We start from the raw sequence: 26170 nt of genomic DNA on the forward strand, positions 1-26170 counted from the left end.
TAACTCTGCTTAAAACCTGCTATTGAAGGTTCCTGGACTTTAAACTTGATTTTAGCAATTTTACCAGAATTGATCTTTTCCCTAAAGACATTTTAAGCTCCCCCTAGAGGATTCGGGATTTACAGTAGTGACATTATTTTACTTTCCTTTCCTGGCCTCCTGTTTGACTGTTACCATCTGGGCTGTTGTTTTCTCATGGGAACAACTCAGCTTGACCTTGACTTTTAGATAACTCTGGAATGAGTGGCGCAAGAAAAAAGGGACCAAAAACTAGACAAACAACTTTAACAACTTTAACCGCAGCCTCTCAGGCACGCAGATCATCTGTACCTACTCTGCCTTCAGAAGAAGAAGCTGCTTCTCGGCCACAAGCAGGGGAGGGAGAAACTGAGCAATTACAACTGGAAGATATGGCCTCAGGAGCAACTGCTTCTATTTTAGAGAAAATCTACGAAAAACTGGACTCTTTGGACAAGAGAGTAGAATCTCTGGATAAGAAAGCTGATGAGCAAACAGCTAAAATTGATCAAAACAAAGAATGTTTAAATAGATTAACTGGACAAGTATCACAGAACGTACAAGCAATTGGAGAACTGACGGAGGCCACGGCAGAAAATCGGAAATTGGCTGAGGATACTAGCCAAAGACTGGGAAATTTGGAACAAGAGGTAAGACCACTCAGCAAACAAGTAGGTGAACACCAGACCTACCTCTCCATGATAGAACTGCGGAACCGGGAGAGCAACCTTAGGATAAGGTTGATACCAGAAGCGGAAGAAGGCAACTTAGCTGAGTTCCTGACTAAAGAGTTTTCCAAGTTTTGGAATTTAGAGGAAAAGGACTTTAAAATCGTATCAGCCTTCAGGCTTGGAAGACTTGCAAAGAAAGAGAAGCCCAGAGACTGTTTGATAACATTGAGATCAAAGGAGGAAAGGGATAAGATTTTGGGCCTACACTACGGAAAGTCACTGGACATTTCGGACAGAAGAATTGAAATTTACAAGGACATCCCTAAACAACTGTTGGATCTTAGATCTGACTATCTTGAACTGGTCAAATTGTTGAGGAGCAACTCAATTATCTTCAGGTGGGAATTTCCCCAAGGAGTATCTTTCACTTTTAGAGGGAAGAAGGTTAAAATCAGAACATTGGAAGACAGAGATAAATTTTTGACTGCATACGGAGAGGACCTTCAAAAGGGAATTGAATTACCCTTTGGGCCTGGAGCACCAGCGGTACCTGCACCCTCGGAACCTGAAGATCCAGTGAACAAGACACCACCCCCAGGAAAATAATCAGATTAATTCAGGATGTCTCTGCAACTCTTGAGTTGGAATATAAATGGCTGTAACATCCCGGAAAAAAGGAGGAAAATTTTTCATATATTAAAAAAGGAACAATTGGATATCATTTGCCTACAAGAAACACATGTGACTAGGCTCCACAGAAAAGTGTTAATAAACAAAAGACTTGGCCAGGAATTTATATCTTCGGACAGAGTAAAGAAGAGAGGCGTGGTGATATATGCAAAAGAGAGCCTGTCACCCAAATTCTTATTTAAAGATGAACATGGAAGAATTTTAGCAATTGAGATACAACATCAAGGAGAGAAGATTTTGTTGTTAGGAATTTATGCACCAAATGAAGGGAAATCGGAATTTTACAAGAAGTTGCATGAGACAATGCTGGATTATCTGGACTATGACAACATCATTATGATGGGAGATATGAACGGGGTCGTATCAACTAACATGGATAAGTCACAAAGCCAAAATGTTACAAAGGACGGCAGACTACCAAAGACTTTTTTTGAAATGACAGACAATATGGACTTAATTGACATTTGAAGAACGAAGAACCCCTTGGGAAGAGAGGGAACATTTTTCTCTGAAGCCCAGCTGACTTGGACAAGAATCAACCAAATATGGATAACTAGAGGTCTGGCACCCAAGGTCAGAAAGGTAGAAATCTGCCCAAAGACCTGCTCCGACCATAATGCAACGAAGATGGACATGACACTACTACCAACCGGCTCCTTTAGATGGAAGATGAATGACAATTTGTTTAGAGATCAGGAGATTGTTGAGAAGGCCCAAAAAGCCTTGAAGGACTATTTTGAGATAAACATGAACACTACGGTGGAAAAAAGAACTATCTGGGACGCAAGTAAGGCTGTAATGAGGGGGTTCTTGATACAACAGAATGCTGTAAAGAAAAGGAGACAAAATGAGAGGAAAGACAAGATATTGGAGAAAATCAAAGAATTGGAGAAGAAGTTAAGATCAAATCCGAAGTCACAGCCGACCCTGAGAGAAATCAAACTTCATCAAGCACAATATTCTAAATTGATAAACCAGGAAATAGAGTGGAAGATTAAATTAATGAAACAAAAAACTTTTGAATCGGCAAATAAATGTGGGAAACTGCTAGCTTGGCAGTTGAAGAGGAGACAAAAACTAAATACAGTTACAAATTTAGAAATTGAAGGAAGAAATATTCAGAACCCTGTGGAGATCAGAAAGTGCTTCCAGAGATATTTCAAAAGATTATATACTCAAGGGCCGCAAGATGAGGTTGAGATTAAACAATTTTTGGGAAAAAATGGACTAACAAAATTGTCACAAGAAAATAGATCAATCCTGAATTGCAAAATAACACGACAAGAGATTGAACAAGCCATTCAGAACATGCAATTGGGCAAATCCCCAGGGCCAGATGGGCTGACCTCCAAGTACTCCAAGACATTAAAAGACTATCTGATACAACCACTGATGGAGGTCAGCAATGAAATTATGGAGGGGAAGAAGGCGCCGGAATCGTGGAAAGAAGCTTTTATCACATTGATACCAAAATCGGAAGCTGAAAAGACACAACTTAAGAACTATCGTCCCATCTCCCTTTTAAATGTGGATTACAAAATATTTGCAGACGTTTTGGTAAGTAGACTCAAAAAAGTATTAAATGAAGTAATTCATAAAGACCAGGCAGGCTTTCTCCCAGGTAGACACTTGTTTGCTAACACAAGGAATATCATTGACATTTTGGAACTTTTGCAAACAGACATAAATACAAAAGCAGTGTTAATTTTTATAGATGCGGAGAAGGCCTTTGACAATATCTCTTGGAAATTTATGAAGGGAAATTTAAAAGAAATGGGAGTGGGACGGGGTTTTGAGAATGGGATTGATGCAATATATTCAGAACAAAAAGCTAAATTGATAGTTAACAATGTGGTTACAGAAGAGTTTAAAATTGAAAAAGGAACACGACAAGGCTGCCCCATTTCCCCTCTGCTATTTATTTCGGTTCTGGAGGTGCTCTTGAACATGATCAGAGGTTGGTGGAAGGAATCCAGGTCGGAGCGAAACAATACAAACTTAAAGCTTTTGCAGATGACCTAGTTTTGACCCTGCAGGAGCCAGAATCTAGTACGAAAAGAGTGTTACAATTGATTCAAGACTTTGGTCGGGTGGCGGGATTCAAATTAAACAAACAGAAAACTAAGGTGCTGGGAAAAAATTTGACAGATACAGAGTCAGAACGGTTTCAGAGAGAGACAGAACTAACTGTGGTTAAAAAAGTAAAGTACCTAGGGGTAAACATAACAGCAAAAAATCTGAGTCTTTTTAAGGATAACTATGAAAAATGTTGGTCTGAAATTAAAAGAGACTTAGACAGTTGGACAAAGTTGAAACTTTCTTTGTTAGGCCGAATTGCTGCTATTAAGATGAATGTATTGCCAAAAATGTTGTTTTTGTTTCAAACACTACAGATTGTGGACAAGACGGAGTGCTTCCGGAAGTGGCAGAGAGACATCTCTAAGTTTGTCTGGCAGGGCAAAAAGCCCAGAATTAAGTTTAAGATATTAACTGATGCGAAAGAAAGAGGGGGCTTTGCCCTGCCAGACCTAAAGTTGTACTATGAGGCCGCAGCTTTCTGCTGGCTAAAAGACTGGCTACTTCTCGAGGACACTGACGTTCTGGATCTGGAAGGTTTTAACAATGCTTTTGGTTGGCATGCATACTTATGGTATGACAAGGTTAAGATCAATAAGGCCTTTAAGAATCATATTGTCAGAAAAGCAGTGTTTAATGTCTGGACAAAATATAAAGACTTATTGGAAAATAAAACTCCATGGTGGCTTTCACCGCTGGAAGCTAAGGCCCGAAAAAGACCCAATATGGAGGCCAAATGGCCAAAATATTGGGAAATACTAGAAAAAGATGGAGACAATTGGAAATTGCAGAGTTTGGAGAAAATGAAGGATAAAGTGCGAGACTGGCTACACTACGCTCAGATTAAAGAAGTTTTTAAAAATGACAAAAAGCTAGGGTTCCAGGTGGAGAAATCGAAGTTGGAAACAGAACTGTTAGAGCCTAAGACTAAGGTACTTTCAAGAATGTATAACTTGCTGTTAAAATGGAATACACAAGATGAAATGGTTAAATCGGCTATGATAAAGTGGGCACAGGACATTGGGCACAACGTTATGTTTGAGGACTGGGAAAGGTTGTGGACCATTGGGTTGAACTTCACTGCATGTAATGCTTTGAAGGAAAATGTAATGAAAATGATATATAGATGGTACATGACCCCAGTTAAACTTGCCAAAATATACCATTTGTCTGATAATAAATGTTGGAAATGTAAAGAAAATGAAGGAACATTCTTTCACCTCTGGTGGACTTGCCCTAGAGTGAAGGCTTTCTGGGAAATGATATATAATGAGCTGAAAAAGGTATTTAAGTATACCTTCACTAAGAAACCAGAGGCTTTCCTTTTGGGTATTGTCGGCCAGAAGGTGTTAAGGAAGGACCGAACATTTTTTATGTATGCAACAACAGCAGCAAGGATACTTATCGCTAAGCACTGGAAAACCCAAGATCTACCCACACTGGAAGAGTGGCAGATGCAGCTGATAGACTATATGGAACTAGCCGAGATGACCGGCAGAATCCGAGACCTGGGAGAAGAGAAGGTTGAAGAAGACTGGAAGAAATTTAAGATTTATTTTAAAAAGCATTGTAATTTGGTTGAATGTTAAGAAGGATGCTAGATCATAAATAATTGAGCACCACTAAACTAGATGGAATTAGGATGACAAGTGAGATTGAGGAAAAAACATAAACCTTTGGGAGGATTATTAGATTATATTTTAAATGAATGGGATATAAGAATGTAAACAAGATGATAAATTGCGGGTAAGAATTGACAATGATGCAAGTGGGAGCGGGAGACGTGAGGGAGTCCAATGAAGCTAAGAAAATATGTTATGATATATGTTTCATTGTTTTTTATTTCTGCATTTATGTTTAAAAATTTTAATAAATATATATATATAAAAAACAACAACAGTACCACTTTGTTCCAAACAGGCTTTGCGTATGGTGGTGGCATGCAGGTAACATTGTAAGGTGTTGTGTGAGATGCCTGTGTATACGAGGAGCTGCCAGTATTTGCCTTAGGATTCTGTCCTCGGATCCCTTCCCTACCTGGAAGAGCTTGGATCTGGGTTGAGGATTCCCCAGAAGGAGTAATGCAGGCATAGTGATGGTTGCTCACCTCTGAATGGAAGCAACCTGCATTCTGTATCCTTGTTCTAATGGAAGCAGATCCACACAAAAAAGAGTAGACATTGGCTCCTCTCAAGAAGACACTCTATGACTCCTTAATCTGCCAGACATGTACTAATTTTCTCGTTTCCTTTTCCCTTGTAGGGAGACCGTGGATTACCTGGCCCTGAAGGAGAGAAGGTACTTCATTCAAGAGTAGTCCTGCTGTACCTGGGGGCTCACTAGATTATAAGCTCAAAGGACTTCCTTCTCTGGGAGAGTTGGTGTGGTATAGATCATTCATAATAATTAATGCATCAAAAATAATTAGTGGATAAACTGTTTGGCCTAGACCAGGGAAACCTGGCTCAACCCCTTTTCCTTAAGTTCTTAGTCAGTGTTCCTCAGCTTGACCTGCTTCTCAAGCACATTCTGGTGATAAACTGGGGAGAAACCTATGCTGAAACCTGTGTACATCACCCTGACCATTAGGGAAAGGGGACTTGCAAAAAGGAGCTGCTGTTGAAGAACTGTTCTGTTCTTATACCTCAGTGGTGAATCTGAGTGTTGTCCAGACTCCATTGCAGGGAAATTGCTAGGTACTTCAAATCACTCGGGACATGTGGCCATTCCACAAATCTGCATAAAATGTGTCTATGCTAATTTATATGCGCACACACAAATGTAGGCCACTGATCAAAGCCTAGCTGTCCTCTAAATAAAGGGATTTATAAAAAAAAAAAAGAGCTTAAAAAAAGTGGGGAAGAAGCAAGAAATCTGGAGCCCAGCAGAAAAGATCCAGGACCTGGATCATTTAAGCCATCTGCTAACAACTTCCCTACTAACTTCCCTATTTTCCCTTGTTCCAGGGAGAGCAAGGACCTGCAGGTCGCCCAGGTCCATCTGGCAGAGATGTAAGTATGGGTCTCTCCTTAGGCTCAGTAGCTGACCCTGCTGGAGAATCTAGACGGGAACCAGCATTTAGACAGGAACACCGGGTGATTCTACCGCTCTGCATATGCCCATCTGGCTACTCCAGAATGTAGTTAGTACTGCTGCAAGCGTAACTGGTATTGCCAGGGTGAGATCCATGGGTGTTGCCGTATTTGTGATGAATATGTTTCCCTTTGATTTTTTGGAACAGGGCTTACAAGGGCCGCCTGGCCTTCGAGGAGAAAGGGTAAGGACTCTTTAAAATAATGAACAACTAAAACAATACAACAAGTGAAATAATTAACATATGTTGAACAGTAATCAAACGTTTCCAAAATTCTGGGTAAAAAGCCTTTGCATATCTTCTGAATATCCCTAAAGTTGGGGCTACGCGCACCCCCCCCCCCCCGAGGTTGGGAATTCCAGAGCCTGGTCACTGTCCCACAGACCTCTGAGGGCAGCCAAATTACCCACAGAGGCCTACCCTGAGGATTTTAATTCCTGGGCTCGCCTCCTTTCGGAGGCTGGATAGAAATGTAACCACATGGCTTACCAGATTCATTGCGACCCCCTTGCTTTTGTAGTTCTAGGCAAGCGGGGAAACTGAGGCTCATCAAGCCCCTGGGAGACAGCTGGACACGAGCCACAAATTGTGCAGGCCTGGCCCACAGCATTCAGAATTCAGAATGCCTGGTTGGTTCTCCTAGTCAAAAAAAGCTTGACAAGTTCACTGAGGAGTGAGAACTGAGCTGTTTCCAGTGCTACTAATTGCATATATTGGTTAAATTCTGCTCTTTCAGCCACCTCATAATATCTTTCATGGTTCATAAATAATTGGCTCCTGGGGTGCTGGCCCCCACTAGTGTGAGACAAGCGGGGTATTGAAGTTGCATCTCTTGGTCTGGTGCCATTGAAGTCCCTAGTCTGAGTGAAACCCTTCTAAGAGTGTGTTGCTATTTTTGCTATACTTTCTGAACCTTCTTCCTGTGTCACTTCCTTCCACAGGGAGACCCAGGGGAACCTGGACTACCCGGGAAACCAGTAAGTGCCCCTTTGTTGAACCCACATAGTTGCACATGAATGACTACCGCATATTTTTGTGTGGGAAGAGGATAACTGTTTGGTGAAAACCTTTCCAAACGCATCCTAGCTTTCTTCCCTAACCCCCCCAACCCCCGCCCTGCTGGTGGTTTTATTCCTGGGCTGGAAATAGTGGCCAATATATAATCTCTCATCCCCTCTCCTTGAGGTATTTCCACCTTCACATTAGCTACTCAGACATACTGTAAGCAAACTGGGTAACTAGCAATTCAGTTGTGTGCCATGTGTGAGAACGTGCATATAGCACCCCACAGAGGCACCTTGGTTGTTGCATGGATGGAAAACAGACGGGAGGCTTTTTATGCCACCTGCACACCTTCACCATCTTGCACAGCTAATGGGCAGATGGAAAGCTTCATCACCTCCTCACGCTGAAGTGGGCCTACCTTCCTGCTTTGCGCACAGCTTGCAACCAGTGGGTAAGAAGTCCCTTTCCATGGGTTGATAATGTTAAAATTATACTCAGCAGGTTCTTCCCTTGTTTGTCTCTTCTAGGCTTCCAGTCAGTCAGGAATCAAAGGAGACAAGGTAACAGAATGGAAACATATCTGCCTCTCAGTAGGGACTTGCAGAGTAGGCAGTGTAGCTTAGAAACAACCCTGTTTACTATATATTCTCTTGGAGAAAACCACTGTAAATTAATTATTTCAAGCCCACTGTTGTGGCACACTCTTCTTTTTTCTGGTGGCTTCATCCCTCAATTTGGGTAGCGTCTTACAAAACAGCAGTGCTCATCTCCATTAATAGTATGGGAAGCAAGAGATTGCCACTATTAATTACTGAAGCTGGGGCCACTAGGTGGCGCATCGGAAGATGGCTGACAATAACATCTCTCCGACCCACACGAGGTAATTTGGAGGCTATGATGGGAGTAATTAGCCTCCTTAACCCCCCCAGGATTATGGGGGGGACGGCCCTTGCCTGCTGTGCCCTATACCACCCCCGAATTTGTGGGGGTGGGGGCACTAGGCACAAAGCCCTCCTGTGGGATTTTCGGCACTCCTCGACGCCGTCCCCGATTCGCGCCGCTGGTTGCAATGATCTTTAACAAATTTGGACGTGATTAATTGCACATACACCAAGGAAAAAGGGGAGTAAATACTGCTGACAGAAGAGATCTCTGATAACAAGACAACAATAAAATACGAGAAACTTTCAATCCAAAGCAATGTTTCAAGATGAAGCTGGAAACCATCTGGACTTAGGGGAGGAACGGGAAATCCACACAGGATTATTACACTTGCTATCGGCTTAAGGAAACTAACAGAAGAGATCGTAAAGGAGAACTGATTGGGACTGATTTGGACATTAACGCAGTAATAAGAAGATGATCTGAATTCCCCTTTGGATCTTGAAGTATGGGTTCCCCCAACAAAATTTAAAAATTTGGCTTTGTAATTCGGAATTTATATGACGTGATTTAATTTGATGTGATTGGCCAGTTAATAAAAATTATTTTTTTTAAAAAATATTAATTACTGAAGCTGTGTTGCTATCTTCTTTCTTTAGGGGGAGAGGGGCCTTGTAGGACCAGAGGGGCCACCTGGACCCAGAGGAGATGCCGGAAGCAAAGGAGAGCGTGTGAGTGGTCAAGATGTCTCAGCGCATGCCGGGTGTGATGATGCAGTGTGCAGAACTTGATTCTTTGACTCCAGAGTCCGGATTTCAAGCCAAACTGAGATGCTCACTGCTAAAAACTTTGTCAGGGATTATATACATTTCTGGACAGAAGCCTAACAACTTTACTCTGAGAAGTAAAGGCGGGCTAGAAATCCGTTAAGTAACAATCCTAGTAGATTGGTTTGGCCACCTATGAGGAAAGCAGATGCTGTAAGGCCAAGCTAGAGAATGTTGCAAAATTTACTCATTGTTTTGGTGGCAGGAAGCTGGGCAGAGCAGGATGGTGGTTCATCCTTGGTGGAGGTTACAGGGCTCCTTCCACCTGCTGCCTGTCCAGCCAAAACCGAGAACAAAAGATGGATTTCTACCTCCATTCCACAAAACATTTTGCCAGGCTCTACTTCAAACCCCTACCATTTGAGATGATTAATGACTGTGCCCATCCAGTTGAGCAAGATCTGACTAATGGTTGAAACTCTCTTTTTATGACCATTTGATAAAAAGATAGTTCACTGCTACAGGTCATGAAACCCCATCTTTCCATATAGCAGGACCAACTTGCCCAAATCTTATTAATATGTGTTGTGGAACTTTGGAGTAAATATGATGTGAAATCAGTGTGCATGTGTTACATGGGGGATACATATATCACATCTCCTCAACTGGTTTTCATCCTGACATGGCTATGTTTTTCCTTTTAGGGGCCGCCTGGACTTGGTGTCCCAGGGTCACCTGGTCCAAAAGGAGAGCAAGGGGACAGGGTGAGTCCTATCCTGATTTCCTGGATCTGTGTTCAGGCAACCAGCTGTGCACCAGGGCTCTGTTAGTCCCCCTCTTTATTTTGAAGAAGAGGGATCTCTTCAGCCTCTGCTCTTTGATTTGACCCAATGGGCTGATGTCTGTGCAGTGCCTTGGCTCCCACCTCCAGTAGGTTCAAAGCTTGCCAGCATTTGCACAAGCAGCAGATGTGAGTCATGTCTGCTCAGCCTGCTATATATTCATGCGGAAGGGTTAGCACTGTGCGTCCGAAGAAGAGTTATTTTTCCCCTTTGCCCCATGTTGTTAACCCTTACTTATCTGAAAGAGAATGTGGCTTCAGCCTCTGTAGGTGCCTCTGCTTTCCTGAGTGACATAGAACCATATTAATTATCTGCTTCTTCCCTTCCCAAAACAGGGGATTGTTGGTTTGACTGGGAAGACGGGTGCAAAGGTAATTATTGTGCTTTGGCTGAAGGGAGCAAAAGGGTGCTGATGAAGTCTGGGCTAGGCAAGTGGTGCTTGCATCGTTATAGTGTGTGTGTGTGTGTGTGTGTAACAGAGAGAGAGAGAGAGAGAGAGAGAGAGAGAGAATGTAATGTGGGGATAAGGAACCAGTGAACCTCCAGATATTGCTGGATGACAACTCAGATAATTCTTCATCACTGCTCATGCTGGCTGGGGCTGGGAGCTAGAGTCCCAGCCAGTGAGCTTCATAGCAGAGCAGGAATCTCAACACCTCAGTTCAAGTCCAACACATTATCCTGGCTCTCAGAGAGTGGTTCTATGCAGGCTGAGTAAGCGTTGGGGGTAGAAGCACCTTTTAGCTTTTTCAGAGAATGTTCCAGTGCCTGGTGGTCAGTTTGGGGCTCCTTTAGGATCCTGCATTATTTGTATTGATGTCATGTTCATTTCCTTTCCCAATGGTTCTCTTGCTTAGGGTGACCCAGGAGACCCAGGTGAGAGAGGAGAACCAGGAAGACCTGGGCTTACTGGACAGATGGGACAGAGAGGAAAAGAGGTAAGTAAGAGAAAAGAGACTTCACCTTTTTCAGACCTGGGATCTACCTTTAGCCTAAACTTGCATTTTGAGTACCAACTTTTTTTTTTAGCCATGCATTTGTATGGTGACCATGCTGCTGGCCTGTTGCTTTAGATTGCAACAGGGCAAGGCATGCGCATACTTAACAAGTAGATTCATTTGTGGGTACTTAGGCTTTAACACAGGGCCTGTTGAAGGTGTGGTTGTATTTTGATGGTGATAAGAAGGATGGAAACAACTTCTCTGCTGTGGATTCTTTGCTTCTAGGGTGAAAGAGGTGACAAAGGAGATGAAGGAACCCCAGTAAGTAAGAGCTTCTCAATTTGCCACCTGCCCACTCTGATGTTCCTGCTTTTTCTTTTACTTATCAAAGGCAAAATGCAAAAATAAGAGATTTATACTCCACCAACTGTCCATTTCTTTAAATATAGCCTACACATAATGTATGCAATACCCAAATCATGTTCAAGTACTTAGCCCTCTCTCATTTCTTCTTTTTTTTTTCTCTCCCAAGGGTGAACCAGGTCTACCGGGCAAACCTGGAGAGAGGGGTCTGCGGGTAAGTACAGTGGAAGCACTGCCCAAGCGGGTGATGTGTGGCATGAAGTTGGGAATTATTTCTAAGAAAAGTCATGGAGACATATAGATACAGGATGCTGTAAACACTGAAGCAGGGGACTGTGGGTGAGATGACTTGCCAGCACTGACTTGCCATCCCTTCAGGGTCACAGCATAAAACTCCGTCCTTTGAGCCTGGGCTTTGGCATTGCAGAAGAGCTGCTGTGCAATCTTTTGCTTCTTGTATGGGCCTAGCCTGGAAGGTTGACATATTAGCATAAGCCAGAGGTTTTCAAGCTTTTTGAGTCCACGGCTCCCTTGACCAACTACATTCTTTCTGCGGCACCCCTGTGGGGCTCAGGAGCCCAGTTGTGTCACCCCTTGCCTGCAGAGCTGGCAGCCTCTCACCCTTTTTTGAACACCTTCCCTTGTGGAGCCTTCCCTCAGCCTCTTCTCCCATCTCTTTGGGAGTCCTCTCGGCAGCTGCAGCTGATGCCCCTGCCCCAAAGAGAGGAACGTCGTCATACTGCCCCACAGGGGCCTGGGAAGCACCCCCTGGCCAGTCCCAGAGGCATCATTCGCTTGGGGAGCTTGTAGCCAGGGCTGCTACAACAAACAGCTGTGCAAGCCTTTGGGAGGCAGAGATGCAAGAGGGCATCAGAGGAGGGAAGGAAGGAGAGAGGGACAGAGTCCAGTGTTGCCTGCAGTACCCGCTTGACCATCATTCAAGGTACCCCAAGGTTCCACGCCACACTGGTTGAAAACCACTAGCATAAGCAGTGCTGATTGGTGGTGGTTTTTTTTTTGGGGGGGTGGCCTGCAGCCTGAAGGTTTGGACTCTATTGATCCTCCTTGTTTCTTAGATGAAGTTGGAGAATTTCCTTTTCAACACAGCATTGAATTCCTCGGCCCTCTGATTGCCCCCTTCCACTGACTAGTTTCCCTGTCCAGCCTCACTCCATTTAGCCAGTTCCACAAGGCAATGCCCCAGGCCCTTCCCAGTGTGATATTGGCTACCTGATAACGTTCTGATTGTTTTCATTTCTTTTTCACATCGCAGGGTCTGCCAGGAAGCCGAGGGCTCCCTGGCGAGAAGGGGGACCAAGGCGACCCAGGTGAAGACGGGAGAAATGTAAGAGCCCATTGTGCACCCCTTGACTCGGTTGCAGCACCCACCTACCCCAGGCTTGCTTTTACTATGTTGCTTTTTCCCTTTGCAGGGCAGTCCTGGAGCACCAGGGTCAAAGGGCGACCGAGGAGATCCTGTGAGTAGCTGTGCTTTTCCCACTAAGGGCTGCTCTAGCCAATCTATGTTGTCTGCTTGAGATCTTGCCCAGAGGCCTAGACCTTGCTGTGGGGCTCCAGATGAGAACGGACAGGAGCATGGTTACTGGCACCAAACAGGGCTGCAAAACAAACATATTATCTTAATACAGAGCCACTCAGAATGGCTGGGGCAACTCATTCAGATGGATGGGGTACAAATAAAATTAGTATTGGTATTAGTATTATTACAACAGCAAGCTGCTTCCATGTTTCTTCCTGACCATGGGAACTTCCAGACACACACAGACACACAGATCCTTGTATAAAATAGATGCAGTGAACATTCAGAACCTCCCAGCAGTGCCTTTACAGGGGCTGGCTTTTGCTCTCCACACTCCTCATTCAAATCTATTTCCCTTCCTTGTGTCCACACTGGCAAGCCGAGTCTCCTGTGCCCCCAAGCTCTTGGCCTACACAAGTTCTGGCTCCGTTCTCCATTCTGTTTCCTTGAGCGCTCAGTGTGGCATCCTCCAGTGCCATCTATTTGTCACATCCCAAAGGTTTTTGGCACTGAAGATGCTGTCGCGCTTCTTCATGTTACAGTAATAAGGGCAAATCCTGGCAATGGGTGCTTCGTATTCTTCGTATGCTGGCACTGGAGTTGGCAGCCAGCCTCCCAGGGAAATGACTCTGAAGGCTAATGATGCAGCAGCCTTGCTGGGGCTCAATATTTGATCAGTGCCTGAATGGGTAATCACCTGGGAAACCTTCCTAAAATCCTAAAATGGAAGAAAGGCAGGATATAAATGTCATTAATCATCCAAGCAGAGGAGGCTGAACTAGCTGGCCATCTCTGAACACCCAGCCCTTCTTGACTACATGTCCAGCATTACCTCTCTGAAAGAAACCTGGAGCCCTCAATGCCCGCTGGAGAGACAGGAATGTGTGCTTTTTATGGTGTGCATCAGGGATTCCCCATCCTCCTTATTAACAAATGTGATGTTTATCTTTGCTCTTGCCTGGGACATAGTGCTGAATCTTTGTTTTCCTTTCTTCTTCCCACTTACCCCCTTCCCCTTGCAGGGTCAGCCTGGACCCCCAGGCCAGACAGTAAGTTCCACGTTTCCCTCCCCAGAGGCAGTATTTTACTTTGGCTCTGCCTTTGCAAGTGTCTAACATACCCCTCCTCTTTTCTGCTCTGCAGGTTGGTACAGGACCTGGAGGAGGAGGGCAAAAAGGCGAGAAGGTGAGTAATCTGGCTCCAAGATCCCATCTGCCCCACCTGCTGGGAACTGTGGAGGGAAGATGGCAGGCTCTGGACTCCGGGCATTCTTGGTGGAAGCAGAAATCCCAACAGTTATGTCTTGCAAAGAGATGCTGCTTAGGGGCTAGACTAGACAGAACATTGAATGCATTTAACATGGTGTCAGAGAGATGGCCAGCAGAGAGGAATCCGCAAAGGGGGGCTTGATTCTTTCTCACAACGAAAGGGAGATAAGCCCTCCTCGCTCTGGAATGCTGCCTGTACATTTTTGCAGCAGCACAGAGATGAAGGAGCAGGAGGCAGGTGGTAGGAGGGGGTTGGATTCAACTCCAGAGGAGGAGGAATTGGCTGCACCTGAGTCTCCAAGAAGTAGGAGGCGGAGCAAATGATTAGAACAAAGGAAGACCAGCAGGAAGGTATATTATCTGGCCTTGGAAGGGGCCAGTAGTCAGTCAAGTCAAGTGACTCTGACAGTGAGGAATGAGTTGTGAAAAGCTTGGACTGCTGAAAACCTTGTTGTTGTTGTTGAGTCGTGTCCGACTCTTCGTGACCCCATGGACCACCTGTTATTGCTAAATAAACCTCAACTAGTAAAACTGCCAGTGTTCCATGTCTTGTGTGAGAGAAGTGCTAAACCTGACACATGAAGGGTGTTTTTCATAAAATAAATGCAAATAGAATTAATGGGGGGAGCTGATAAATAATCAAGATCACAGGAGGTGTGGGGGGGGTTAACCCTCCCCCTTCCCCCTGTACTACAATCCTCTGCTCTTTACACAGGAAGGAAATCCCATATGGGCATTTGAGCATCATGTCCAGTTTGACCCTCAGAGAAATCAATCACCCTTGGGCATTCTTCAGAAATAGTTCTGTGGATATTGGTTAATGAGAAGCGAGGGCATGCCGTTGTTGTTTCCTCACTCACTCACTGCACCACTGTTTCCTTTACAGGGGGAGCCAGGGGACCCTGGAGAAGATGGAATGAAAGGTGTCAAAGGAGATGCTGGTTTACCTGGCCTGCCAGGAGAACGAGTAGGTGCCAGTTCATTGGAGTTATATCTGAGGATACCCAAAACCTCATCAAGCTAAGACTGAGGCAATGTAGAGCAGCCATTGGAGAAGAAACAAACTTTGGATATAAAGGGGATGAAGGGCAGGTTTCTAGGTTTGGAATGGCTTCATCTCCTGTTGTTTACGGCAGGGATTGCTGAACTTTTGGGGGCTTGTGTCTCATCTATATCGGGAGAAACCACACACCGCAATCTGTTCTATTGGCTACAGCAGAATGCTTCTTCCAATTTCAACAGGAGAAGACCACTGTGGGGGCCAGGGAGGGCCTGTGGGGGCACATGGGTGCCAGTGAGGGCCATGTTGGCCACTCGTGTTTATGGTTCTCTGTACATTGCTTTGAGTAGGAAGGGTTGGTGCACCAAAGCAAAAGATCATCATGCCTTGGAGAGAGTAATGAGGGATAATCTCAGGGGTAAGTGACTTTGTAGTGGATAGCAAGTGGCTTCAAGGGTGTATCTCTCTTTGTCAATTGGGCCCTGGCTAGCCTTACTTCTAATGACCTTCCAGCGGCAGTCAATAGCATTTTTATTTAGACAAGTCCCTAGCCCACAAGCTGATTTGTAAATACGTTTGAACTGGTTTTAAATTGGAGTTCTGTTGATGTTTTAACCTGCCTTGTTTCTGAGTGTAATATATTGCTGTTTTATTTATCACATTTTATTTTATTTGTATGACTGAGAACCCTTGGATGGAAAGACAAGGGCTGTTGGCGTAAATGGCCTAAAAATTTCTAAACATCAGCCACACACCCTTCTCACACCCTCCTTTTTTTGCCCCTCTCTTGCAGGGAATTGAAGGCTCCAGAGGTCTCCCTGGAGTTCGTGTAAGTCTTTTTCTCTCTGCCTTGATGTGTCCTGCTCCCTGTATGATTTCTGGAGAGCGTAATTCCCAGCTCTGCGTGGTTCTTTGCAAACTGAGCATGTGCTCATCTCTTTCATTTTGCAGGGTGACCCCGGAGACCGAGGTCCTGTGGGAGAGAAGGTAAGAGAGCTCTGACATTTAGGATGCTAGAGGTGAGGGTGAGAACCATGGAAACCCACTGTATTTATCATTCCCCCAAGTAAATGCTGCACCCACTTCTATCCACAATAGCAACAGCTTGTTTACTTTTTTAAAAAGAAAGCTGAGGTTTTCTCTGATGCCAATTTTTGTTTCGGATAGCAAATTTTGGATCTAAATGGGGAAATTATAAAATAGCTACAACTTTATACACAAATGCAGTGCACTTCTTTCGTGGTTCTTTCTACCACTGTCTCTGATACTGCTCAGTACCTCAGGAGCTTTATGGAGCCACTGAAATTATGACTGATGATAAACAATAGTGGCAGAGATCCCACAGCCTTAATTCTGCAGATATGCCTCTTCCTACTGCCTCTTAAAGATCAGAGGCTTTTTCACACCTGCCTTTTAAAGACTGCAGAGGCTTATCTCCAGTCTTAGTGATGGGAGATACAACTGTCAAAGAGGGGCAGAGGCTTATCGCTAATCTTAGCGCTAGGCAACACACTGCTAAAATTGGAGATAAGCTAATGTCTTGTCTTAGTGCTGTGGTGCTTAGTGCTAAGACTGGAGATAAAGGATCTCTTGTCTCCAATCTTAGCACTTAGTGCTTAGACCAGAAATAACAGAGCTTCATGTGTAATGTCAGGTGACTGACAGATGGGCGTGGCTTGCACAATTAAGCCCATGGGCTAGAGGTTTTCCAAAGATCCAGAGCATAGAAAACGTTTCCCACAGCTCCCATTCTTCCTGCTTGCCACCTTCCAGAGCACTGTGGTCCAGAACACTCGGCACTCACTCATTTAATTCTCCTCCAGGGTGACCGAGGCCCTCCAGGGCAAGATGGCCGGAATGGGTTAGATGGGAAGCCTGGTCAAACAGGACCTGCAGGCCCAAGGGTAAGTGTAAGGCTTGGTAAAAGATACAATTTGCAGGTATAGCTAAGCCACAGTAGGACTGTGTCATTGTCAGCCCAGTCAGCTGTCCTGTGAGCTGCTCTAAAGACCATACCTAGAGTGATTAGAACAGGCAGCCATTTTGTAACATTTGCCATCTACCTTAGCAATATGTCTATAATAAGGAAGCTGGGTTGATCTTTTGGTCCCAAATTAGGAGAAGTCCTCAGAGTGTTTATTGGGCCAGATTAGTTGGTGCAGGAGAAAACTTTTGACTTTCACAGCAGTCTTCATTAGGTGGAATGTGATTCTGACTAGTGATGAGAGCTTGTAATGTGAAAGTGTGTATACTCCTTAACAAGCCTAATTTAGTTTTAATTGGATCACATTGTGTCACCTTAAAAAGGGAATTAAACACATTTGTCCAAGTAGTAAATGTGTTCTTATAGACTCCTAAATTAACCTCTTGTTTTGCTCTAGAACCAGACCTGACTTTAAACATAAGAAGAGAGATGTTTCTGTGAAAAAAACAGACTTTTTGCCTCTCCAGCACTGTGTGTAGAGAAATTGGGGTGGGGGGGTCAGGGGTCGGGTACCAATAAATATTAGCTGTTGCAAATAAAATAACAATGATGTGATTATACCTGCCTCTGGGGCTTGCTTAAAGTATCTTACCATCTTAGACATGAAATAAATAAATAAAATGGTGTTGCATCTCCTGCACACTAGATTCTAAGTTTGCTGTATGCCTGGCTCTCAATCACATCCACGTCTTATTCCCCCCCCCTAGGGTGATCCTGGGAAGCAGGGCGATCCTGGCAGAGATGTAAGTATGGGTACCTCACATCAGGCTGTGTGAGTTTTGAGCTCAAATGCTGATACAGTGGTACCTCGGGTTAAGTACTTAATTCGTTCTGGAGGTTCGTTCTTAACCTGAAACTGTTCTTAACCTGAAGCACCACTTTAGCTAATGGGGCCTCCCGCTGCCGCCGCGCCGCCACAGCACGATTTCTGTTCTCATCCTGAAGCAAAGTTCTTAACCCGAGGTAATATTCCTGGGTTAGCGGAGTCTGTAACCTGAAGCGTATGTAACCTGAGGTACCACTGTACTTTCTCTTGCAATCCTGTTTCAAAAGTGAGGTGCTACTTAGAAGCTGAAATCTTACAGCAAGTCCATCATTTACTGTTTCTCCATCTCCTTAGTCTGCTTGAGCACAGCTCCTGGCCTTTCTTCTTGTCAGTGATTAGCACTTAAGCACCTTAGTGTGCTCTTCAGGGACTACAGAAAACCCTGGTCTATTTTAATTTTCCTCTTGCTGATCATAGTGCAGTCTGTATAGAGTCCTGTTGTCTTACCCATCCTAAAGGGTGCTTGGCATTGTCTTTCCACACTGTGAGAGATTTCTTAATCTCAGCTACTAAGTGTCTTATGAAGAGTTGGGTCTCTCTTCTGCTTTGCAGACTAACAGGGGTCTACTTCTCACCTCTTTGCCTCCCCCCCCCCCTTTTGCAGGGTCTTGCAGGTCTGCGTGGCGAGCAGGGTCCTCCTGGAGCAAGTGGCCCCCCAGGACCTCCAGGACTGGCTGTGAGTAATGTACTTAAGCATGAAGGATGGTATTCTGCACCCACTGATAGTATTGTGCAGCTGACCCCTGATAATACACACCCAACATCATACTTCCTTGTAGTGGCTCTTGTTATGACGTTGCTCTTCTTCTGTGTCCCATCCTGTGTGATAAGAGGAATAGTGAGTTTGCAGGACGATCAAAGAGAAACAGCTTTGCTGTTTGTAAGGACAGTCAATGGGTGGTACATTTAAGACTGGACGTGCACCTGGGCACTCCCAAGAGGCAGGTGATGGAAGTGCGTAGTTCTTCTGAAAGGAGGAAAGGTGTGCTTTTGGACGACCCTGGCATTGCTTTGGGTTGAATGCAACCTTCTGCTTCATAATTGTACTAGATTGCCTCTGTTATGTATCTGCACAGGCTGTAGTGCAGATTGCATTGGTCATTAGCGCATCAACCCTACCAGCCAACATTGGCCAATCCACAGTTTTACATCGTGTGATCGCAGCCTTGAAACACAATTCTCTGAGCAGCATGGCCCGTACCAAAACTGGGATGTTTTAACATCTCCCAGAAAGGTCTCCCTTGCCTCTTCCTCCTTTTGAAATTGTTATGTTTAAATATTTTTTCACTGAAGGATGAAAGCCAGAGTAGAATGAACGAAGGGTGATCTTGTGCTCAGTTGATGTAGATTCAAATCCCAGTTTCTTTACGGTGATCCTGGGCAGTTCAGTGTCTCGGTTCCCTCTCTTGGCTCACAACTTGCATTTCTTTTCCAGGGCAAGCCTGGCGATGACGGCAAACCTGGGCTGAATGGGAAGAATGTGAGTGATGGGCCTGACCCCCATCCCCTGCTGGAGAAGTGGGGCTTCAGGCCTGACAGGCAAGGGATTGTATTGGTGGGGTGGAAGTGTGGGAGACTGAAAGAGCACTTTTTATCAGATATTGCAGCAAATGGGAAGATCAGAGCGATTGGTCTCTAAGCAGACCTAGGAGCAGTAACATAGATGTGACATTTTATTTTCCAGGGTGAAGATGGGACTCCAGGAGAAGATGGGAGGAAGGTAAATGCCCTATATGTTTTCCTAGTATGTTAGCCAAACCTCCTCCTGCTAGCCAGCCTACTTGCAGCCTATCAGAAAGCAGGGTGGGCATTATGATGAAACAAACCCCTCATCAGAGGTACCATTATTTCCAGCATGACCACCATCCTTCTGTAGCTCATAGCAGCCACTTTGCATTAAGAGTGTCAGTGAGCTGTGCAGTGATGAGTGTAAGGCAGCAGCCGCCGGTGCGGTGGGGCAGAGCTGCCCTTCCAACACTGGTTTTGCTGAAGCTTACCTGGACTGGGCTGAAGCAAGGCAGGTTGGCAGCAAGTTTGGGACAGTACAGGTACATGGGCAGAGGCAGTCTTGCACTCCCACCACAACCCTGACCTGCCACCACCCCAGCCCTGCCCAGGGTGTGCTGCAGGGATACTAGTCTGGAGAGTGCAGCACCTCTTCACCACTTGAACTGCTACTAGGTGTAGGGATCCAAGGAAGCTTGGACCTCTCTGTTTAAGGAATACCAAGAGTAGGAAGGCATGGCTCAATCCTGTCTGTACTGCACAATGGTAATTTTAATGATAAAATCTTGTTTTCATTTTTCCTATTTAGGGGGACAAAGGTGAAGCTGGAGCGTCCGGCCGAGATGTAAGTACCATTGCCTTTGAAAGGTGGTATTATTATTATTCCCAAACAACTTTAAATTTTAAAGAAAAGAATCTCACATCAGGTTACAGCACATTAAAACGCCACATAAAACATTCCAGAATAAAACATTACTGAAGAACATCAAATATGAAGTATATATTCAAAGCAGCGTAATTAAAACATTACCTTAAACATTTAAAAAGAAAACATTATTTAAAGGATGTCAAATATAAAATGCATGTTTAAAACAGCACAATTAACAAGAGAATAAAATATTATCTTAAGCATAAAACAAGTTTGCCGGTATCCCCACCTCGGCTAGCAGTATCCATTAGGTGCCTGTGCCTCTTGGGCAACTAGATCACAGGCAGTGCTGCCAACTACAAAATGCAATTGTATTTTCCCAGCAATAAATGAACAATATGCTTTGCATGCTGGGTAGATCTCCCATAAACAGCTCAGGAACGCAGTGCCCTCAAGGACCACCTTTCTCTATACGAACCCAACCAGACCCTGTGATCATCATCTGAGGCCCTTCTTTATGTGCCTCCCCCATGCAAATTCTGGAGGTTGACAACATGAGAACAGGCCTTTCCTGTGGTGGCTCCCCACATGTGGAATGCTCTCTACAGGGTGGCTCACCTGGCACCTTCATTATTCACTTTGAGGCATCAGGTGAAAACGTCTCTCTTCAACCAGGCCTTTGGCTGATTAACATTCTGTGGCTTTTTAAATGTGTTTGTGGAAGAGGAAATATTGGTTTGTTTCTGTTTTATTATGTATCTTGTGTTCTAGCATTGTATTTTTCTGTTGTGAACTGCCCTGGGATCTTTGGATGAAGGGTGGTACACAAATTTAAATAATAATAACAATAATATCAATATTATTGGGGAAAGATGTCTGAATCCCATGAGCCATTCAATTAAATAGGTGCGCTACTGGGGGGCAGCCCCCCGAGTCCCAATAGTGCCATGGGGCTTTCCTTTCTGTGTGCACCTTCTCCCACCAAATCACTTTTAGGAGCTTGAGAGAAGTCAACTTGGGGGCATCACAGGGAGATTATTCTATCTAGCAAGCAGAAATGCTCGTGGTGACTGAACAATCATAGCAGCGCAATGTTGAATTCCTCCCCATGCAATACTTAAGCCTCTGTTTGTTCATGCGTTTATTCTTTACACACTGACAGTATAGGAAAAGCCCTGTGACTGCAGCTGAGCATTGGGTGGGATTGTCAGCCTCAGCTACTCTATTACTCAAAACTTACTGCTTTTCATGTCACTGTGACCTGACCGATAAGTTGATATTTTTCATTTAAGATGCTATCTGAGTTTGAGGCACAACCTGACCCTGAGGATATAGCTACATCCTCCAGATTTATTTTTTTTTGGGGGGGGGGGAACCTAAAAAGGAATCATTAGAAATTACAGGGTTTCTGGGAGCTTTAGACAGGTATTTGGAGGCACTGGCATTCAGAGGTTTTACCTCCACTGCCAGAAGCAGTCTGCCGCAGAACCCCAGTTGCTGGGAATGACATATGGGGAGAGTTCAATTGCACTCGGACTCTGCTTGCAGGCTTCCCCCAGGCATCTGTTTGCCACTCTGAACTAAATGGGTCTTGGGCATAGCTGTCAACTTTCCCCTTTTCTTGCGAGGAATCCTATTTGGAATAAGGGAATTTCCCTTTAAAAAAGGGAAACGTTGACAGCTATGGTCTTGGGCTTGCTCCAGGAGGGTTCTTATGTTCTGAAGGAATACAGGCTGCCAAGCAGTGCAGATTAGAGAGAGTACTAGGGAAGCTGTAGTTAATTATTAGAGCTTCATTTTCTTTTCTTTTTAAATTGTGTGTGTATAAAATATGCACACATTGGGCTTTTCTCCCTTTAACGTACTCTACAATATGAAGTACCAGTACCTCTTTTTTTGCTGCCCCTGGCAGCCATTTTGTGCTGACGCCCACAGCACTTCTATCAATATATGAGTACTGATGCACCTCATTCATACACTCCCCCCCCCGAAAAGCACAATATGTGTGTGTGTGTGTGTGTGTGTAGTAAATTGCTATTAGATGCCTCATGAGAAGAAATTAATCAATGAGATTGTTGATGATGATAATAGTAAATAAATAAAGGATCGCTGGTGAATCCCCAGCCCCAATGAGCTTAAAAAGGCCTCAGGCATCAGGGCTGAGAAACCTGCAAAGCCACTGCCAGTCAGGAAAAGCCAGATGGACTCTGTATAAGGCACCCCCTTCTGTATTACGTGTCACTGCATATGTTCTTTGCTGGCAGGGTCGCGAAGGTGTGAAAGGAGAGCGAGGGACCATTGGGCCTCCAGGCCCCCCAGGGCCACCGGGTATTCCTGGCATGCCAGGGCAAGTTGGTCCTCCAGGCCAGGTGAGTAGCCTCCTCACGCATAATAAGCACCACATTATTTTTGCCAACTTCACCAGCAGAAAAGGGCGGACTCTCCCAGGATGCTGAACTGAGAGCAGAATTGGTGTTGTTTAGTGTGAAAGGGTGGCGCTGTGGGTAAAACCTCAGCGCCTAGGACTTGCCGATCGCATGGTCGGTGGTTCGAATCCCCACGGCGGGGTGTGCTCCCGTCGTTCGGTCCCAGCGCCTGCCAACCTAGCAGTTCGAAAGTACCCCCGGGTGCAAGTAGATAAATAGGGACCGCTTACCAGTGGAAGGTAAACGGCGTTCCGTGTGCTGCGCTGGCTTGTCAGATGCAGCTTGTCACGCTAGCCACGTGACCCGGAAGTGTCTGCAGACAGCGCTGGCTCCCGGCCTATAGAATGAGATGAGCGCACAACCCTAGAGTCTGTCAAGACTGGCCCGTACGGGCAGGGGTACCTTTACCTTTACCTAGTGTGAAAGGCAATCCAGAGTTGGTCTCTCTGCCTTCTGCCCTATCAGTCCCAATGGGCACCACTGCTTCAAAGTCCTGGGGAACCTTGGACTTCACCTCACTGCCTAGCTGGTCAGACATTGGGAGGTCTGGGGGAGAGGTTTCAACTTCCCCCACCCCAGCATACTTGATTCAGTCAAGGCCACTGTCCATTGGATAGTGATTTTTGTCCCTCAGCAGCACAGGGGTTGGAAGTCTTTTTAAGTTCTTCATACAGTCAAGAATTCTGTCCCTGCACTCCTAATAGCTCACTAGAAGTACTGAGGAAGAAGCTCCCCCCCCCTGCCCCCCCAGTATAACAGCCAAGGTCACTGCACACAGCAGTCTTGGCTCTGTTGGCTGGAGAGTAAAATGTGTGTAAGAGAGAGAATGGGGAAAGTTGTCTGTATTTGCATATGTGAGCATGCACACTCATGAGTGTGCATCCCCCAACCCTGGTATCCCTTATACTGGGAGTCCCGGCAGAGCCCATGTAGTTAAGGATTCATTTGTGTTGAGTGTCCTTGATTAGTTGCTGTTTTGCTCACCACTGTTTTGCTGTTTTCAGAGCATGCCAGGCCTCCCAGGGGTTTCAGGACAAAAGGTAAGCAAAGCCTTCTGCTTCAACTTGCACGCAGTTTGACGGAGTAAGAAAATATAGCTAGCACATTGCAAACCTGCCTCCGTGTCAGCTGAACTCTCTCTGGGATATGAAAACTCAGCCTTGAAAGTATGGGGCATCCTCCTCTGGCCACTCTCATCAGATGAGCTTATGGCCAGAAAATAAACAAGGAGGCATGCTGTGGACTGGAGTTCTCTGCATATCTGAATCCCTACTGGCAGTAGCAGGATATATTGCCCTGTGTGCCACAATCCATGTTGCATGACTCCAGGCCCCTAGACCCAAAGTACCCTATATGTAGAGCCAGAGATCTACCATATTCTGCACCCTTAGTCAGAAATGAATTTCTCTCTTCAGTACTAACTCCTTGTGTGCATTGTGTTTCAGGGAGACAGAGGAGAGCCCGGATCCAAAGGAGATCAGGTGGGTATCTCTTAAAGCCATAAAGCACCTGAAAATTAGAATGACATTGTGGCCTCAAGTGTTGGAGCCCCTTACAGAGGGGTCATTGACTCAGCCTTGTGGAATCCCTGTTTTATTATTAGCTGCAGTTTGCAGTGAGTTCCACCTGCCACAGCAATCATTTTTCCTTTTGTCGTGTAAAACTGTGATAATATATATGCATCCCACTTTGAGAAAGAGTAGATTTTCAAGGGACTCAAAGCTCATTGGAACCAGGACTTACTGTAATCTTATTGGCAGATCACTTGGGTTCTAGACCATCCCCAGTCTGCACTGGGCTACATGAGGCCCTTTGGCATATCATGCAGCGATGCATATGAATGGGGTATTGTCATGCACAACACACCAGAGGCTTCTGCCCACATGAAATGCAGTCTAATGACCATTGATGGGGGCTGTTACATGGTGTACAATGTGCACCTATTGAGTACTATAGCTGTACACAATGAGTCTTATTTTGTTTTCCTTCTCTCTCCCCCACCCTGCACCCCGTCACCTACAGGGAAGACCAGGGGAAGCTGGGCTTAGAGGGGAACCTGGAACAACACCGGTGAGTTAACAGACATGCTCTTTCATCTTGAGGGCCTGGTAAGGGGACATGACACATGTACAGATTTGCTCTCTGTTTAAATTAACTATAGACCCTGGGAGAGGGTGTGGCGGTGTTTGCCTTCTCCCAAATATGCCTTGTGGCTTGAGTCATGGAAGGAAGTATTTGCTCTGTAGGTACCTTTCTGCAGTACCTCTGCTTTCCACTTGTAGCACTCTGTGCTCTGGGTTCCCACCGGTGGATCGGAGGGGGGACTGATGGATGTTCCTGACAATGGATAAGAGATGGGGGTTTTTTTTCTCAGTTATATGGCATTACTGTGCCTCCTTATTGCCATAACTGGAGTATTCTGCTGTGTTTCTCTGGAGCACTACTTGGAAAATGAACTCACATATGTAAAAAATTATTAGTAATGGAAGCTAGGGAACTTGTCCAGCAACAAACTGGTGAAATATAGAACTGTCTCAGTGGGAATCCTGCCCTAAGACAACCATCTGCTGGTATAGCTTCCTTTATGTGTCTCCAGTTGGGAGTTCCCTTCTGCAGAGAGCAGCTTTTATATAGGCACGGCATCAGAGGGATATAACAGGTATGGACTCACCTAGCTCTGTGATGTTGCTCTGACTTCTTATGGTTCAGTTGTGCTCTGCTGTGATGTCACAATAGAGCTAATCACCCATAGGGAGCAGCAAGACAAGGAATACAGGAGGGTGGCCAGAACCCTCAAGGCAAAGAGTTGAGAGTTTGATATTTGTTTGTAATTTATCTCCCCCTGCCTACTTTTTTTGCTAATGGGTTTCCTCCTCCTTTTGTCTAGAACGTTGAACGTGCCTTAGAAGCGAGTGGAATTAAGGTATGAGTTGGCAGCCTCATCTGCCATTTTGCCTCCCAGTTTATGCTTTCCAGTGTACATCCATCGTGGGACCTGATTCTTTCTGGTGAATAACTAGGCAGATGAAGGGAAACATTTATAGGCTCTGTCCAAAGTGCTAGAATTAAGCTTTAAAACCCTTAAAGAATTAGCACCATGGTACCATGGTATCTCACTTAGGGTTCACTTAGGCAGTGATGGTCACCAACTTGGATGGTTTTAAAAGAGGATTAGACTAATTCATGGAGGAGGGGGCTACTAGCCATAATGGATATGCTCTGCAGTTGGATGCAGCAATGCTTCTGAATACCAGATGCTGGAAACCACAGGAGGAGAAAGTGCTGTTGTACTTGAATCCTGCTTGCTGCTGGTTTCCCAAAGGCATCTGGTCAGCCACTGTGAAAACAGGTTGCTGGACCAGATGGGCAGTTGGTCTGATCTAACAGGCTTTTTTAAGGTTCT

General features: G+C 45.1%; 1 protein-coding gene and 1 long non-coding RNA gene across 6 annotated transcripts in view; one reads left to right on the plus strand and one right to left on the minus strand.

The window, feature by feature from the left end:
- Nucleotides 1–26170, plus strand: part of COL7A1 (collagen type VII alpha 1 chain) — a 120561-nt gene that overhangs the window by 52021 nt on the left and 42370 nt on the right. For all 5 annotated transcript variants that reach the window (XM_079966985.1, XM_079966988.1, XM_079966986.1 and 2 more), the window contains 29 exons: nt 5718–5753; nt 6422–6466; nt 6697–6732; nt 7491–7526; nt 8082–8114; nt 9096–9167; nt 9908–9967; nt 10381–10416; nt 10903–10983; nt 11272–11307; nt 11519–11563; nt 12623–12694; nt 12783–12827; nt 13912–13938; nt 14033–14074; nt 15044–15124; nt 15951–15986; nt 16109–16144; nt 16981–17061; nt 17849–17884; nt 18572–18643; nt 19403–19447; nt 19652–19687; nt 20282–20317; nt 22606–22710; nt 23772–23807; nt 24213–24248; nt 24790–24837; nt 25655–25690. In XM_079966985.1, the coding sequence (XP_079823111.1) occupies nt 5718–5753; nt 6422–6466; nt 6697–6732; nt 7491–7526; nt 8082–8114; nt 9096–9167; nt 9908–9967; nt 10381–10416; nt 10903–10983; nt 11272–11307; nt 11519–11563; nt 12623–12694; nt 12783–12827; nt 13912–13938; nt 14033–14074; nt 15044–15124; nt 15951–15986; nt 16109–16144; nt 16981–17061; nt 17849–17884; nt 18572–18643; nt 19403–19447; nt 19652–19687; nt 20282–20317; nt 22606–22710; nt 23772–23807; nt 24213–24248; nt 24790–24837; nt 25655–25690 (1422 nt within the window). The remainder of the gene's footprint in view (nt 1–5717; nt 5754–6421; nt 6467–6696; nt 6733–7490; nt 7527–8081; nt 8115–9095; nt 9168–9907; nt 9968–10380; nt 10417–10902; nt 10984–11271; nt 11308–11518; nt 11564–12622; nt 12695–12782; nt 12828–13911; nt 13939–14032; nt 14075–15043; nt 15125–15950; nt 15987–16108; nt 16145–16980; nt 17062–17848; nt 17885–18571; nt 18644–19402; nt 19448–19651; nt 19688–20281; nt 20318–22605; nt 22711–23771; nt 23808–24212; nt 24249–24789; nt 24838–25654; nt 25691–26170) is intronic.
- LOC307210861 lies at nt 23880–25510 on the minus strand. Its single transcript, XR_013836186.1, has 3 exons — nt 25439–25510; nt 25018–25104; nt 23880–24276 (listed from the first exon to the last, which is right to left on the minus strand). It is a non-coding gene; the product is annotated as an uncharacterized lncRNA (long non-coding RNA).

This window comes from Podarcis cretensis (assembly GCF_951804945.1).
Source record: "Podarcis cretensis genome assembly, chromosome: 2".
Classification (NCBI taxonomy): Eukaryota; Metazoa; Chordata; class Lepidosauria; order Squamata; family Lacertidae; genus Podarcis; species Podarcis cretensis.